The sequence below is a fragment of the Prorops nasuta genome, unplaced genomic scaffold, assembly GCF_024137725.1.
Source record: "Prorops nasuta isolate Cenicafe-Biocafe unplaced genomic scaffold, Cenicafe_Pnas_1.2 PNAS00014, whole genome shotgun sequence".
Taxonomy (NCBI): domain Eukaryota; kingdom Metazoa; phylum Arthropoda; class Insecta; order Hymenoptera; family Bethylidae; genus Prorops; species Prorops nasuta.
The window spans coordinates 2,139,445-2,156,570 of NW_027116811.1; the positions used below are offsets into that span (position 1 = coordinate 2,139,445).

General features: G+C 38.3%; 1 protein-coding gene across 4 annotated transcripts in view; it reads left to right on the top strand.

Moving 5' to 3' along the window:
* Positions 1-17,126, top strand: part of LOC136778219 (neurotrimin-like) — a 125,295-nt gene that overhangs the window by 101,326 nt on the left and 6,843 nt on the right. For 3 of the 4 annotated variants that reach the window (XM_066734868.1, XM_066734867.1, XM_066734870.1), the window contains 6 exons: positions 6,178-6,281; positions 7,353-7,560; positions 8,120-8,275; positions 13,795-13,923; positions 15,852-15,989; positions 16,213-16,386. In XM_066734868.1, the coding sequence (XP_066590965.1) occupies positions 6,178-6,281; positions 7,353-7,560; positions 8,120-8,275; positions 13,795-13,923; positions 15,852-15,989; positions 16,213-16,386 (909 nt within the window). The remainder of the gene's footprint in view (positions 1-6,177; positions 6,282-7,352; positions 7,561-8,119; positions 8,276-13,794; positions 13,924-15,851; positions 15,990-16,212; positions 16,387-17,126) is intronic. The other variant, XM_066734869.1, reaches the window with a different exon arrangement.

Below are 17,126 nucleotides of genomic sequence, written 5' to 3' on the forward strand. Positions count from 1 at the left end.
TATTTAGTATAATAACTGAAGGCAGTGAACTTTCTAACCCAATTTGTCCTAGCTGTCAAATCGGAAATTTAACAAATAATTTAGATCAATTATTGGTAAAGCCATAAAATATGTTTCAGAAGACTATAAATTAGTTTTGGTATATCGGGGTATGAATAATATAATGCTTACGGTTCGTTTGCACACTAATCAACCAAATCGTGACTCTAACCCAGATATAGTGGCGTAGCCCAGGCTGTTTAGATAAGACGTAGGGACGGCGTTATTTGGCAAGTTAGCCGGTGTAACGCGGTCATTGGAATGGAAACTACATCCTGTACATCGCCTAGCGCTGCTGTAACACGCTAAGTATATAAACTTATTCTATAACAAAATTCTTCCACCTATTCGCCATTGTAATTATTGAATAAACCATCGATCCCTATTTTATCAATAAAATACACACACACACACACAGATAAAATTTGACAGGAAATTTAGCATCTATACGTCATAAAGATTTCACGCTAAGTCCATGTTAATAATTCAGTAAAGCGGTTCACGTTTTAGAAAACTATTATACATAAAATTGAATAAAGAACTGTCACGAACGAGTCAGGCATCATACCGGATACGAAATACTTGTACAGAGATATGAATATGAATAAGATCTCAGACTGTACATTCGGAAATGTGCGGAATAAAATAATTGTTCCTCTCGTATTTGATCTCCCCTTTTGCTCTTCCGTTTTAGCAACGAAGAGTATAATAAAAAGTTGAAGAAGGGTGAACGCGGGGTGTGGGAGATGATTTGCATAGTGGAAAAAATATAGTAATGCGGTCGGGACGAGTTCGATGAATGCTATTTCTCGGATACGTTTGCACATTGCGGTGGGGGATTCGTGGGAATAGCGGGTGACATTCGGATGCATGGTGAATAGTTAGTAAACGTTAAGTAACGTGCGCTGTATCGGCTCGCCGAGCGAGTACGTATCGCTGCTGTAGAAGTATAAGTGTCTTCTCTCCCCTTTACCCCCTCGCCCCGTTGCTCCACCGACACGAAACTCCAAGTCGATCCCGCAATAAATGTCGAATCCATTCCAGCACTACAGCCGATATCACATTTAAATGGTACTTATTTGCACGATGGCTTTAGCGACAAACCTTGCTACTTTCTCTTTTGCTTCGGCCAACCAGCCCCACACCCCTTTACATCCCCTCGTTTTTATATATATATATATATATATATATATATACATCCACCACTATCATTCTTCCCGTTCGTGAAGCTATTTCGCTTGCAAATCGCTACCAGATGGGGAAAATTGAATTAGTCACGGCCACACTTATAATTACGAAACCAGTACTCACCCTCCTATCCCCCCCCCCCCCCCCCCCAGGCCTGGCCAGCCGCCTTGCAGAGGTAATAGCAGTAATTTTTCCAGCGTTAATTTTACACGAAACTTTGCAGCTCCGTCGCTCGTTGACACCGATTGTCCCTTTGGTTTCGCAGTGTCCCCTGATTTTCTCCTAGCTCCGTCCTTCTTTCTTTTCATTTTCATTATTATTGAATTTCCAGGCGGCTCTCGGCGCGCACAAATTAGAGCTGCACCGCTGCTGTTTCGTGGATGTTAGCCAGGCAATCTTACACGGTGCGCCACTTTGCCAGAGACTGGGAATCTCGCGGTGCTACGAGCAACTTTATTATAGACCCTGCGACACCCTCGTTCGTTCACGCGGAGTACCTCCAGTGAGCCTGTAAAAATAATGAGGCCCGTTCTCCTTTTCTTCCCGCTGCTTTATCTGGCAACCGCAGCAGTGTCCCTGGTTTTCGCTTATTGCTCGATTTATCGTCCGCTAGACTTCCGCCAGGGCGATCTTTTATCCTAATTTCAAGTAGCCTGCGCATATTCCTCGGTGATATAAATATTTTGCAATACCCCGGGCCCATCTGCTCTTCGAAATATATGTCTTTTTGCCAAATACGTATATTCTCTCGCCAACTGCTGTAGGACGTAGGAAGGGATTAATGTAACCTGGCGAATGTACTATATATATATATATATACAGGATATATTCGACTTATAGAATATATATATTTCACGTCTCTTAATATATGCGAGGCTGCCGCTGCTTATCGAGTAATTTTCATGCAAATGACGAGAGGCCGTGCTTGGAAATACAAACTTTTCTTAGAGGATTAATTTTCCTTGGGATTTATTATATTTTTACTTGAGATAATCACGAGATATTGTCGGAGGGTTAAAGTTATGTATATTTATGGAGATCCCAGCAAAAAGTATACACTCGGATCGGAGTAAGCTTTTGGCGTTTATGGCAAGGATGGAGGATGAAGTCGCGATAAAGGTAGAACGTAAGAGAAAACTCATGACTTTCATAAGTCCGTACGCGTTTTCCGAGCGAGCTACCTAAGCGCCTAGCTGTAAGTTGTTAAAATTCCATCGTGATTTCCAAGCGAAGCCACGAAAGGTAAAAGCACATCGAAAGAAACGTTGCCAGGTCGCGGATAATCTCGTGGCACGGATTATTGAGCACGTTTCGAGCAAAGTTCTTTCCCGTTTACTCGGCTAAACGAATGAACTTTAACTTCGTTTCGGGCAAAACCCTTACAGGACTCGAGTTTTTCCCGATCAGCTTCCGTGAAACGCGAACGTGAGAAATGGAGCAATGATATACAATTGAAAGCCAGTCTGAGATAGTTTGTGCGCTGCGGCATAGTTCAGGCTTTTCGTCAAACCGACGAGACACTCTGCTGCAAGCAGCAGCTAACCTAATTCTCTTTCTTCGTTTCTCGTCGTCTGATATGCGACCTCAACAACAGCTACCAGCCACGTGGATGTTATTAAAATTAAACTTGGCGATTTTATGAATTATGCAAGTGGCAGCAGTTTAAAAATATTCGCATTCGTTTAACATTTGTTTCCTGCGAATGCAACACTGCTTTATGGCCAGTAGTAAAGGGAGTTCCTTGTAAAACACGGAGGGTCGTTATTTAAACTTTGTTCCTTACTAAAGAGTAAAATAGAGAAATAATTTATCCACCTGAAAATATGTCTGTCCCACGTTATTTGTTTAGCCTCGTGGACGTATTTGTAACTGTAAGGCTCGTTGCACACGTGCATCAGTTAGCCGCAACTGCGTCGGTCACCCTTAGCCACCCGCGCAAACTGTTATTAAGCTAAAGTATGTTAATGCTCCGGAACGCACGCGTCTACGGCGAGCCTAAAATTTTCATGCGTTTTTCAAACTTTTTCTACCTCGTTCCATTCCGTAACAAATATCGTCTCATGAGTCTGAGGTGGTTCTTTATTTTTTGTACGACGCTATTCAAATCTCTATTCGCTATTATATATTTATAAAGGAGGGTGAGAGGGGGGGGAGGGTGGAGGGGAGGGGACTCTCACGAAACTTTGTTTCAAACAGTATTCAGTGGCGTTTCGTACATCCCAGATCCTTCCGAATCGATTTGACTTGAACATTTCAAGAATGTTTTACACTCTATATGCAAGATAAGAGACATAGAATTTTCTTCCTAGCAGGAAGAAACAGTGCGAGAAAATTTCAGAATTCGGTATATTATTTCGTTGTGCTCAATCGACGCCCATCAAAGCTTCGGTAGTATTATATTTTCTACTCCAAGGCATATCCCAGCGAGCTTGCTGAAATCGAAGAAAAATTCTCGTCGCGTTGCTTGAAACACTTTCAAGCCTTTGCACGATAATACAAAAACTATTAATTACACGGATCTACTTGGCTGAATTGGATTTAATTATTTTGTTAATCGCAAGGTCGAGAAATTAGGAGGTTAAAATGGCAAGCAGTATGGTGGAGGATAGAGAGAGAGAGAGAGAGTGAGTCGGAGTAGAATCTTGGAATTTCTCGTCGACGTACTATATATATATATATATATATATGTCCTGTGGAAAAGAAGCGGGCAATGAGTAAACAGCGCGTCACTACGGTAACGAATAAAAAGGTGAAGAGGAACAAAGAAATACAGGAACCTAACGAGAAACTATTGAATCACCTTCTGAACTGAAACCTTGTGCAGAACGCTATTGGCTGGAAAAGTTGGTGCGGTTACAAGGCGATGGACTGCGTTAAAAAAACATTCAGGCATGTGCCAGCAACAGAACGAAAAGCAATATATAGATAAATGGGAGAAACTGTACGCGTTTCTAGAGCAGGAAGCACAATCTTTAGTTCCATTTCTCGTTAAATTGTTCTTTAACGAGAAAATAGGACAGCCTTTGAGTGCGAGGCATAGAGAAGCGTGCTTGTTCCGACGAGACGTAAATATAGACGATAAAATGACTATGCTTAGAATCCTTGCGAGATCAAAGATTATTTCATCTAATAGTGAGCGAGCTTTATCTTCTTATTAAATCAAAGGAATTTCTGATTTAATGGTACATACTTGTGTCTAAATCGAAGGATCCTTTGTGAACTCTGTTTCAAAGAATTTCTATTGAATTTAAATATCGATTTGTATATAGCAATATTGTTTTTTTTTTTCAAATATTTATAGAAGAGCTTTCAAGTCGTTAATATTTGATCTGGTTAGATTAGTTTCTCCAATACAATATTTGATAGAGTGTGCTATTTGCAACTTCGGTCGAGTCAGTATTATCGAAAATCAAATGCAACTGGAAAAAAAAGTAATTTCCTTGAGCTTACACGTATAATATTACAGATAGTTAGTAAATCACTGTGTAACTGTATGCACCTGTTAAAATTTGTATTCGTTAACCGAAAACCATTATATCTGTGTGCTACAAACAGCAGTGAATCATATCTTGTCGCTGGGTGGTTACTAGAAATACAAGCTTAGAATCACGTTACCCATTTTATGTGTGTACCTCGTTTAACTTTATACTCATTACTCGGTTTGTTAATATTCGTGCGGTGGATAAATTAGTCTTCGGCTCTTCCCATTTTTACTAATAAGGCATAAAGGGAAATGAGTGAAATAGAAAATGTTTCTTTCACACAAACATAAAATAATTTTTTTAATTACATGTTGTGTGTGGTTTTAGTTTGTTAGCTGAAATTACCAAGAAAAATTAAAGAGTGACTGCGATGGAATAAAAGTTGGAAAGCTATGAATATGAAGCATTTATACAGTGTTTTCATTAAAAATGTTTTTACTTTTCTAGACATTTCGTGCTAACACAAATATTCTCTTTCATAATATATATAGATTTCTCAAATATCACCTATTGTGAGGTCTACTTCTGCTTTCATCTACGTCGTTATTACCAGTGCAATTTCTTGAACCATTCTTATTGCAGATGATATTGAATAGGATCTGCATGCTCCTCGTTCCATTATACATAATGCTACGTAGAAATAGCTATGACTGCTAACGTTTCATGTGGTCCAATGAAAAAGTCAGATCTGTTGAGCTTTGAAATTCTTCTCAATATATTTCTGCATCAATATTATACGCTACAGCTTCGAGAAACAAAAATTAGTTTACATTTTTAATCGCGCCATTTGATTTAATTTAATGCTTTTTAAATATATTTACGAGTGGTAAAAGCCTGAGTGAAAAAATACTTGATTTAACTCTACCTCAAATACAAAATTAATATTTAACAATTAGACAGTTTTACACGCAAGAGGTTGTAGAGCTTTACAAATGAATTTGGACGACGTAATTAAAATCCTCGTAATCCTTAGCTGTTGCTCTTAAAAACCTATAGAGTACCTATACTCTTATATCCCATGACTCTCTTATTTTTCTCGTGTTTTCAGTTTCCTACGTCGTGTTATTTCTTCTCGCCTTTCTACTGATTTTCTCGCTCGAACGCCACCTTATTCCGTAACCTTTCAAGTTCTGTCTTCCTTACTAAGGCTCTTTGTGCCCATAAGTAATTCAGGTGCTCACAAGATTGTAAAGACATTAAAGAAGGCAAAAGCTTTTAAGGATGAAGCGAGTAAATCTTGAACTTGTTCTGTGGCTCTTACGATTATAATGTCTAGTTTCAATAACCTTTCCAGTCTAACGATGTAGCGTTGAGACTCTACCGTGTCTCCTGTTGTATGTCTCAACATCCTCCGAGTATGCTGCAACAAAACACATATTGTGCACTTTATTCTAATCATGATAAATGTTAAAATTGCTTTATTGGTACTATAATTAATTAATAATTACTCAAATTACTTTTGTTACAGACTCCTCTCTACCAACGTTTCCCGAGGAAATTCAAAATGTGACTGTAAGCATAGGGCGAGATGCTTTACTCGCGTGTGTAGTCAACAATCTTCGTATTTATAAGGTAAATTGTGTGTTACAGAAAAACAGTTTGAAACTTTATATTATTCCTAAGTAAGTTTATTTTCTTCTGATAAATTAGAGAAAATGTAGGTACAGAGGAAGAGCAGATTTACATAAATCCGAAATCGCTATCTAGTCCCGGATTACACGATTATGTAATCCTAATGATGTTTCCTTCGTTAATCTACCGTGACAAATCTCGACGTAGCTGTCGCAAGAAGGTACCCGACATAGTCGTTCCTTTACATGCATTCTCACGCCGAAGCAATTATACCAAAGCCATATTATTCAGACTCTCTGATCTCATTTACGTTCTTCAATCAAATCTGATTAATACACAGGAGCATGTAAATTCTATGTTCATTCAAATGTTCTTTCGAGTTAAAATTACTTTCTTTCTATTTCGCAAACAATTTAAAACTTTCATGTTAATAAACTGATGAGTAAGGAGTGCAACACTAAATTATATTTGTTAAGAAGAAGTTTCTCCGCGGACTCATTTCTTGCGCTTTTTAATAGCTTTGTCATAATTTAGTGGAATAACAAGATTTTGGTGTCTATTATGCGAGGCAAAACTGTATTTGCTAAAAGATAGAGGAAGAAAGAGTATACGTGGAAAGGGATGAAGTGCAAAAAATAAAAGTTCAAGTCATTCCACAGATTCTGGGCTCGAAAGTTCTAAATACCTCTCGTAGGAATGTAAAACAGTAAATAAATTTGATTGCTGAGATTGGTCCCGTTGCGGCTTTACGTGATTCGAACTGTAATTTTCTACTGGCTTTGGACTAGTCACGTGACCCGTGTAAGCCAATCGTAGTCACTAAGGCAAACTCCCCAGCGAGTACTCGATGGAAAACGATCCTGTGTATTATATATATATATATATATATATATATATATATATATACATACGTATAGTGCGTTCCTCTGCGCGTCACTAAAGATTTGCAACTAAGGATGAAGATGAATAAAATAAGGAGATATTTTTTCTCGTCCATGTCTGCTTCCCTCTCATATTCGGTGCATTTCTAGATTAATCGTATACAAGCACTGTTATTTCTGTGTGTTTTAGGTTGCCTGGGTGCGCGTCGATACACAAACAATATTGTCGATCCATCACAATGTGATTACCCAGAACCCCCGTATATCATTGACTTACAACGACAACCGATCTTGGTATCTGCATATAAAAAATGTCCAGGAAGCAGATCGAGGATGGTATATGTGCCAAGTCAATACGGATCCCATGAGGAGCAGGCAAGGCTACATCCAAGTCGTCGGTGAGTTTTCTCCATACGTGTCTAGAGATACTGCAGTCTCTTTACACGAACCAACTACCACTGACCCGAGTTTATCAATTTTCCTCTCGACATATCCATAAAGAATTATGCATTCCCCCTATCCCCTTAAATGTACCATACTTTAAACGCTTTTCCAATGCTTTCAAAAAACCTCATCACCATACATACTTCTAACGTTTAATGAATAAATATATTGAATCTACTTGCCCATTCTCGAATTATCTTCTCTGTTCTACCTGAAATGAACTTGCAACATATTATTCTCATAATCCATCTAATTAAGAAGAGAGTAATTACGCTATCAGTCAACGTATTAATTACCATCCAGAATAATCATTGAAACAAAATAAAGTATTATGTGAATAATTGTAATATGCGTTAAACATAATTTTATTTGCAAGTTTCAATGCTGTAAGTAACGGGACGCTGTAATGAGTATAGTACCATTAATTTTGTTGATTTATTACGTTGTTTCGTTGACAATTTCTTTGCAATGGTATTAGTCTTGTTTATTAGAGACTGTATCGTTTTATTACAGTACCCCCATCGATCATTGCGAAAGAGACCAGCACGGATATGGTTGTTCGCGAAGGCTCGAACGTGACGTTAACTTGTAAGGCGACCGGATATCCGGAACCTTACGTCATGTGGCGCAGAGAAGACGGCAAGACTATAAACTACAATGGCGAAAATGGTAGGCACGACTTTATCCATTTTTTAATATCACACATATCTTTTTCCTTCTCCATTCTTCTGTATGTATAATATTCAACAAAAGATTAATATTACTCAATACATGATAAGCTTACTTGTTTTTGTATCCTGGCTATTGTATAACTTGTAAATACAATGCTATAATTTCGTACAAATAAGCCCTTTATTAGATTAGTATACATGCTGCTTTACGCGGATAATCAGATTTTCCCCTGGCAATATGAAAATTAAAACGAAGATTTAGCGTGAGAAATTATTCTACGCTGTAGATTCTAATCTCCAGCTGAAATTTATTTGAAAGTCGTGTATTGATTTTTTTTATTAAATTTTCAGCATCAGGGATTAAAAAAATAATTATCAGGCAACGCTGTAGCCAGACTGGCTTTAAAAATAACATTTGGTTATAATGAAATAGTGTTCTTCGTAGATAACTCTCGGTCGATACTAATTACCTTATAAAATACTAATTATAAGAAGAATAAGGATAACTGCTATTGCCCCCCTTAATGACAAAGATGGGTTCAGGATAAAACATTAGACCGTCTGCAGGTTTTAAAGGATTTGCTCAATATCGGATAAAGCCCGGATTTAATCTCTACTCTCATTTAAATTTTCATTGCTTTCCAAAAGCTCACCAACGCGGTCATCGTGCAGTTCGTGTCGTGGACTGTGACTCCTACGTTATTCCTATACATAAAATCGATACTAATAAATATGTATGTCGCGAGGTTCTGTGTGTTCCGGGAACTCTTTTTTTCCACCAAACTAATGAATACTCTTTAATTAATGAAATTCTATGACCTTGTCACAATGGATCCTTCTTTCGAAAGTATAAATTCTATATGCGATTCATGGGAAAGAGTTTGAAAATACTGCACTTAAATATATAAATCTTTCTGGAATAAGAAATGCACGCAGACTTAAAGAAAAGAAGTTTCATGAGAATAGCATCCATTCATTCGTTAAAACGGACAGTATGTCACTGCAACCAGTCGGATTATCGGTATAATTGGACGAAATATCACAGGTCGAATGGCCCACTCGAAGCGTATGGCTGCGTTACTAACTGATGTGTTGGCCCCTGGGGCCAGAAGGATGGTCTAACAACATTACTTGCTGCCTGATAGCCTCTAGAAACTCACCCTCCAGAAAGCTTCTGTCTCACCAATTCCTCTCGCTCTTCCTCTCTTTCCCTCTATGTAACCGTTGTGTCGGTCCCGTTTTGCCATCTCTAATCCTTCCGTTCACTCAGATCCACGTACCTTGAAGCCGAGAAAACTGAAAAAGAATGGTCGAGAGCGGGAAAGAGAGAGAGAAAGAGAGAGAGAGAGAGAGATGAGAAAGCAAATCGAATTTAGCAAAACTATCGCGGAGCTGGCAGCGGTAGCGAGGGGCCTTGGATATGGGTAGTACGTGCATCTGTAGGTGCAATGAGAGATTTAGCTCAGACAAACGGGAGCGGACCGATCGCGCGGAAGGATCGTGCAAAGGATCGTGAAAAAGGAGCAAGCGGCTGGAAAGGAAAGCAGAAGAAAAGGTAGACCGCGAAATTGTACACGACTGGAAGCAATTGTCGCTACTTGTTTTTAATGCGAACCTTCGTAAAACAAGAGTATAACGTCCTTGGCTCATTTACGCTACCCCCACTGCTCGGCTGTTGTTCCGCTATAGAATTGGCTAAAGTTCGCTTGGAATTGAAGGAAAGTGAATGGGATGGGGATGAGGAAAAAGAGGTGGATTGGGAGGAGGTAACTGTGAGTCAGTTACTTCACCACAGGATACACTTCGTTTCTTCCCTGAATTGGTGGCCGTTTATAGAGACGTGTGCACGTCAACATTCGTCGAGGCCGTTTCGCGCGCTTCGTGCCCGGAAAATACGATTGGATCTTCCACCTTTTGTATACTACCCTTTCCTCCCTTTTTCGAGACCACCCCCAGATCCTTTACACGGCCCTCTTTATCTCTGCTATCAATGCCAACTGCTCGAATGCCTCTAACTGATACAGAACCCCCTCTCCCCCATACTTGCCTTAATACTTTGCTCATTCAATCGCATTCTTTATACTTTGCGCTATTCTTGTGCTAATATTAATATATGCTTCTAACCGAACTATGTTCTCTCCCGCATCGTCTCTTGAACAAGCCATGTAATAAAATTAATCCCACGGATGATAGAAGCTTCATCTTCTATGGAATCTCCCTCTCTATTGTTAGCGGTAACTCGGAATAGATCTCCCTTAATTAATTCAATAATATTCTGCCAGTTAGTTTGAGAATTTATCACGGTGGATATTATTACTGCTGCGAATGATCACTTCGTCTGCTGCTGCATCCAGTATTCCGGAAAAGCCAAAGAATTAACATGTTTTTGAAAAATTTGTTGTCGTATTATGGCGCAGGGCAGTAAGAAGAGGGTGACAGTTTTTTTCACCGAGTGTCAAAAGCACAGATGAAGGGTTGCTGCAGTGATAAAAGCTTCGTGGGTGTGATTTATATGGGATAAAGAGCGCATAAGTCAAATGTGGCTTATGATCATTTGAGACATTCGTAAAAAGCACAGGCGTGCGTTTGTGGAACAGACAAATTTCACTTTGTCACCAGTATGAGTTTCCTTTGTGGCATTATCCATGACAAAAGATAACCAGAAGTCAAAGTAAATATCATTTCCGAAGTTTTACTTTCCAAAGCTTTTCTTCGGCAAAGCACTACTTTCACAAAGCTTTTTTTCCAAAATTTTATTAGATGCTCGATAATTTTATAAAATTAATCTACGCACTTTTTACAAAGAAAACAAAACCAGCTCTTGTTACTCCAATTATAATATCAGTAAAATTCTGTCAGCATATTTTTTCTAATAGTATATTCTCAACGCGAATGCAAATTGTATAGGTAATCGAGCACCCGCAAGGACATTGGTCACGATAATCGTTTTTCAGGGATTTCCGGTGAAATGAATGCACGTGGTTATCTCGTAGTAATAACGCGAAAAAGGGCACTTAAAGCTTGAAGAAGGGGTGGGATGAAATATCGACGACACGCCATCCGTTTATGGGAGGAAATACATCAAGTACTAATTCCCAAATAGCCGTCTCCTTTTCCTGTTCTTTTACTGCCCTTCTACTAAGCTACTACTTTTTTCTTAGTCATCGCTGCAAATGGCAAAGAAATTATTATGGAGAGTACTATTACTACGATGGATTTTGCACAATCTTGAAATTCCACGTTCCTCAAAATAACGCAAGAGCAGTAAAATACACAAGAATAGAATTTTCATCGAGCAAATTAAATATCGAAATAATCGCGATAAAATTGACGAGCTAGAAGTATTTGGACAGATCCAGTAGAAAAAGACTTGTGTACTCAATTTTATCGTCTTGTATAACACGCTCGAGCGCGTTTGCACCATTAGTATCGCATTACAGATCCATCATACTAATCACGGACAGAAACATGATATAAATGCTTATCTACCGATCCTGTTCGCTTCCACGCTGCTGGTTATGCTGTCAACAAGTTGTTACGAGCACCGGTCAAAACAATAATTGGCAGGATTTTCCATTGTTGTCTGCTTGATGGTTGAAAAACACGCTCGACTTAAAATTCCGTTCGAGCGATATTGCAGCTTCCCATTAAGGCTGAAGTTTTAAAGACTCCGGCTAAGCTGGTAAGCGGTTAGCTCCAACACAGGACCCATGGGGCTACTTGATTAAAATCCTCCATCTCCCCCTCCCCCTCCCTCAGACCCCTGAAAGTGCGACCCGCGCGGTGGAATCTCCCAACACTCGGTATTGTTTATGGGAACAATGGATAGGTTTGCCGCAAACCTTGTTGTACGCTGCACTGCTATCAAGGATTCGCTCCTCCACTGCGACGAGCAACTACTTCGTTCCTTTCATGACCTTCGCCCCTACCCTGCATACGGTACTTTCCAAGAGGACGCTCTGGAGCAACTTTAACAAGAAGCTGCATTATCACTGCCACCACGACAATCGTGCTTATTTCCACGAAAATTTCCATCCCTATTTTCCCTCTCTGTTCAATTTTAGAATTCCTCCCCCCATCTAAGAAAATAATATTAAACAGTAGCGCGCCAGTCATCGTTCCGATATAACTCGTTTAAAGATAATCAGCTGCTGCTTTCTACGAGAGAACCTTAAATAACTGAATGGAGCTTTTATAAGTTTTAACGATACGATCAAATTAGGTTGATTTGTGCCGAGTAAAACAAAGAGTGGACTGGCGATAAAAATGAATTGAGATTGAAATTCAATGAGGCTGCATTATTGTAGCTAAGAGCTGATCTTTTTGCTAGTGAAGCTGTTTTATGTTTTACCTACACATCTAACTAGCATTTCTGTACTTTTTCCCCTCGCCTGTCATCACTAATATGGTGCATTTATTAGTTTTTATATCTACTTACAGCTAGCAAATTCAACCAAGACTGCGTCTGCACATTTTCCACTTTTTCTACTTATATCCTTTACCGACAAGTTGTAAAATTTTACTTATCGTAAACATAATAATGGTATTCACCCTCGCAAGCTTTACAAGTTTTATTCACATGGGTTTCCATGCTCATCGAGCTACGAATTGCTGTCTTTCCCTGCAAAAGTTTGTTTAAATACCGCAATCAATAATTTTAGTGAATGTTAGAAGCAAATTTAGCTCTTGTTGAATTCGAAAGTTTTATGCAAAGTGTAACGCTCTGAGAATTTTATTGCGGTGTAGAAAAAGTAAATAGAAAGCTTAAATTCTGACCAGATGTTTTTTGGTACCAAATACTTTGAAATTGCACCGTATAATTTACGTTCTTCGATTAACTGAATTAAAGTCACTGTGAAAAAGCACTCGCTCGATTCATTGAGCTTTTACTTTTATTATAGGAAACACTAAAATAGCTTTCTACTGAATCGTATCTGCTTACGGTTAATGGCACACTTTATCAGAATGTCGTTTACAAATCAATGAATGTGAAAACTATTCACCACTGTCAAGCGTATGTCATAAAGTGTCAGAGCAATAACACGCTATAAATAGTACAAAAATAAATAGGGCGAGGTAAACGACTGTTGCCTTTATCGATTCCACCAATTCAAAGATACAAGTTTTATCGATTATCAGATAAAATCAAAGATTTAATTTAGTTTGTGTGCCTTTGTGCTATAAGAGATCATAGCATATAGTAGAATGCGGAAACCAAGCATCTTGGAAATGCAAATAATTCACCAAGTGCCAAGTGGCTTTTGTGCGATGGCATCTGATAAACATTTGCCAATATATATGCATGCATTCTCTTTCAAGGCAGGAATGCATCAAGAAAACACAAGGGGAGTAAGACACGTTCTTCTAGTTCTGCTTATCATCTATAACTATAACAAAGTTTCAGTTTCATTTTCGAGCACACGACGATTAAATAAATATATTCCTTTATCAGATTGCAAATTTCAGCTCTATTCTCTCTCATTATTTAATTCAACGAATTATTTCTTCTATTTACAGTCAATGTCGTGGATGGCGAAGTTCTACATATTGTGAAGATTAGTCGACTCCACATGGGTGCATACTTATGCATTGCATCCAACGGTGTGCCACCGTCTGTCAGTAAACGTGTCGTTCTACGTGTACAATGTAAGTTGTTTACGAATTTATCAACTCTATCCTTTTTCCTCTATATCGAGAACAAACCAACAATAGTAGTTTAAACAAATACATTATTCTTTAAATGTGTTGTAATGCACGTCCAAGTGTAAACTTCCTGAAGGAAGAAACTTTGACATTACTTTTGCTTTTGGCTCAAGCTTTTTGAGCTTTCGGTACATAAATCATCATTAATTATAGCCATTATTTGGCATGGTAAGTAAGGACATAAATAACCCAGACTGAAACTACAAGTTCATACAGAGTTCATTGAAATGATTGACACAGTGTGGGCTACACTCTATTGTGGTGTTGAAGTACGAGTCAAAAACTCAGGAACAAAGCATACAGCGGGAGAGAAATTGCACATGGGTATCAAAATAATTACCCTCGCTCCAAATGTTCGAGACAAGATGATGCCATGAATATATGTTACTCACTCGAAAAACAAAAGCAATGTTTTATACAGAAAAAATCCTATGGGAAGAAAGCAATAAATAATTATAACGAGCATTTAAGCATTGATGATGTTAGAGAAGTTTGAGAGGAGCAGAGAATGAGCCTTGATTTATCGCTGATGGTAATTTAGTTAGTAGTGGCTTATAGAATGACACATGAATACAAAACAGAGTCTGGGAACTGGGCGATGAACGCGTCACCATAGCTACGTTTCTCTGGATGAACGATAACGTGCAATGGGGTCCTGTACGATGCATTAAGTCGGTTTTCAACGTCTCATTTAGTTTGCGATTTACCGCTGGCCACTTGACCCAGATATGCTCGATGTACTCCCGTTCATCTTCAAGGCAACCACTTGCAAACCAACTTCGCCCTTCCCACTTTCCTCCATAGTTAGTGGCGTGAAACGCATTTCCGTCCCACTTTTTTCAGGACATTGATCCCTCTTCTTTTTCTTGTAAAACGCGTGATTCCACCCCTCTGCCCCCTTTCACGCCCGTTTCACCCCCTAGCCAAACCGGATTTAAATTTCCGTAACCAAATACTATTGATTACTGATACTTCTGTAAACCGAGTAACGCGCTATTTATTGAATTTATTTGTACGATAAGAGATTTCTCATAAAAACGTTCTAACGCGAGGCTGGCTTTACGTGCAATGCAATTAAATAATCATAGTAGTATTGGTTTTAAATGGGAACAGATAGGTAATACGTATATTTTATTTACCTCGGTTTGAAAGATTTTTATGGCTTATGATGTTATTTACTGCAATGCGTCAGATTGTGGTAAATGTTGGATCTTGCATAAACGGTGTGTCGTTGAAATATCGTAAAACAGACATTTCGCTTTTCCGGTAAGCAGAATTAGGTTGGATTCTTCTTGGATTCGCCGAAAATGATCGCGTTACTCGTAAACTGTGATTTACGCGATTCCGTAAAGGCAGTGGGATGACGTGATATTATAGATTGTAAAATTCTAAGTACGATCAATAGCAAACCAACAATACCAGCTCTATACCAAAGAGATTTAAGCCCCTTAAAGGATAACAGCGAATAACAAAGACTTGTACCTATTATTCATTTCAAATTAACCAGCTTTTGAAACACTAAATATAAACCATAAATGCTGGTGCTTCGCGAGCTTATAATGATTAATTGTATAACAAAAAACATTCAATTGCAATTATCCACTGACTTTGGTGCATTTATCAAGATAATGTTAACGATAGCAGTGAGGTCGTATAAATGGACGGCATCTAATATTCTCGTCAAAGCTAATTAAAATCACCAGATTTTCCATTTATTACCTTACTAATCTCTAGCAAACATTAGATTCGATTAATACATAATCTTGAATTTATATATATCCAGTAGAATAACCGCGTTTATCTACCCTGTAATATCCCTTTGAACGTGATTTCGCGCAATTCTTTAATTCATGTATATTCCCTGTCTGCAGTTCCACCAATGCTCTCGATTCCAAATCAGCTGGAAGGGGCTTATATCGGACAAGATGTCACTTTGGAATGTCACACCGAAGCTTATCCATCCTCGATTAACTATTGGACCACCGAAAATGGCGATATGATTGTCTCTGGTAATTATAAATTTATTGTTATATTGAAGCATATCGTACAGCTAACGAGCATTAATTCTTAAACGATTAATTTTATATCCAATAATGACATAAGGAATAATTCCACGAAGCTCAAGAATAGATAATTATCGGTCGTTCTGCAGTGATTTTATTTAAATCATGCTCGTCTACTATATATTATTGATGCATGCTACTGAATAAGAACCTGGTCTTACTGGCACAGGCAATTACAATTCTGTTTCAGGCAACAAATACGAAGCTATCTATACCGATAACGGATACTACAACAAATACATGAATCTGAAGATCAGGAACGTTGGGCCGAAAGATTTCGGCTCGTACAAATGCGTGGCACAAAACTCATTGGGCGGTACCGATGGTGTAATTAAATTAGACGGTAAGCAAACGTAATTTTCTGGGGAATCAATTTTTCCTTTTGCGAGGGGAATTCCGCATATCCGCTTAAGAAAGCGGTTAAAACTACGGGACCTGCTAATTATCATAATCTTGGAAATTTCCAATTAATTTGCAAAACGTAACTGTTCAATTAGAATCAATTATGAGTCAGGGCTGCACAATACGATGACTACGCTCCTTAGCGACAAAATAATTGATTTCCAATAGCCTTTTACTACGCAAAGGCGTTTACGTTTCTATGGGCATCGATCGATGAACGAGGTCAAGCATCTTTTCCGTTCCAATAGGAAACCGTAACTGGTGATTAGCCCGGCGTAGGGTATATTTATCTTGGCAAAGCATATGTTTTACGTTTTTAAACGAATAAATTTAGACATTATTAAAGACTCAACCTGCAGATCCAGTAGTTCGTTTATACCCATATATTCCAATGAGACCACTCATAGATATACGGTTATTTATCAATTAATTGCGTATTAATAGAGATTGGAAAAAAATGAAGTATAGCCGCACATAAAGATGGAAAGATAATAATAAAATAATTTTCAAAATAGGGTAGGTGAATAGTTTTATTTCACTCTGTATTTAAATTTCAAGATTCGCTCCGGAGAGTAATTGGCTTCTGTGTTAGAATAGTTATATAAGGTTATATTTATTGCTAGAATAAACTGAGAGGAATAAATATAACGTGAATTGTGCAAACTATATGGAAAAGTTACT